This window comes from Apaloderma vittatum, unplaced genomic scaffold, assembly GCF_000703405.1.
Source record: "Apaloderma vittatum isolate BGI_N311 unplaced genomic scaffold, ASM70340v1 scaffold27897, whole genome shotgun sequence".
Classification (NCBI taxonomy): domain Eukaryota; kingdom Metazoa; phylum Chordata; class Aves; order Trogoniformes; family Trogonidae; genus Apaloderma; species Apaloderma vittatum.
In genome coordinates this window covers 1-224 of record NW_009728247.1, presented here as the reverse complement: position 1 = coordinate 224, position 224 = coordinate 1, and the positions used below count along the sequence as shown (strand labels likewise).

The 224-nt window shown below is 65.6% G+C and overlaps 1 protein-coding gene across 1 annotated transcript in view; it reads right to left on the bottom strand.

Moving 5' to 3' along the window:
• The window catches only part of USP2 (ubiquitin specific peptidase 2), a gene marked incomplete at both ends in the record, with an annotated part of 1,909 nt that extends 1,792 nt beyond the window's left edge, over nucleotides 1-117 (bottom strand). Inside the window, 1 exon segment of the mRNA XM_009874022.1 lies at nucleotides 12-117. Coding sequence (XP_009872324.1) covers nucleotides 12-117 — 106 coding nt within the window.
• Nucleotides 118-224: the final 107 nt, after the last annotated feature.

Sequence of the window (224 nt, the reverse complement as noted above, 5' to 3'; positions counted from 1 at the left end):
CCGCCCCCAGCCGAGCCCCCCCCCATCCTCCTCTCCCCATGGCCCTGCTCACCGCTAATGCGGCTGTCCTCCCTCTCCTGGTACCTCCTCCACATCTGGCGGCTCTTCTCATCATCACTGCAGGAGATGAGGAGACAGAGTGGTGTTGGGTTTGGCCTGGGGGACTGCAGCCCCCAGTAACCCAACCCAGAGGGACACGGGTGGTGACTGTCCCTGGGCTGGGC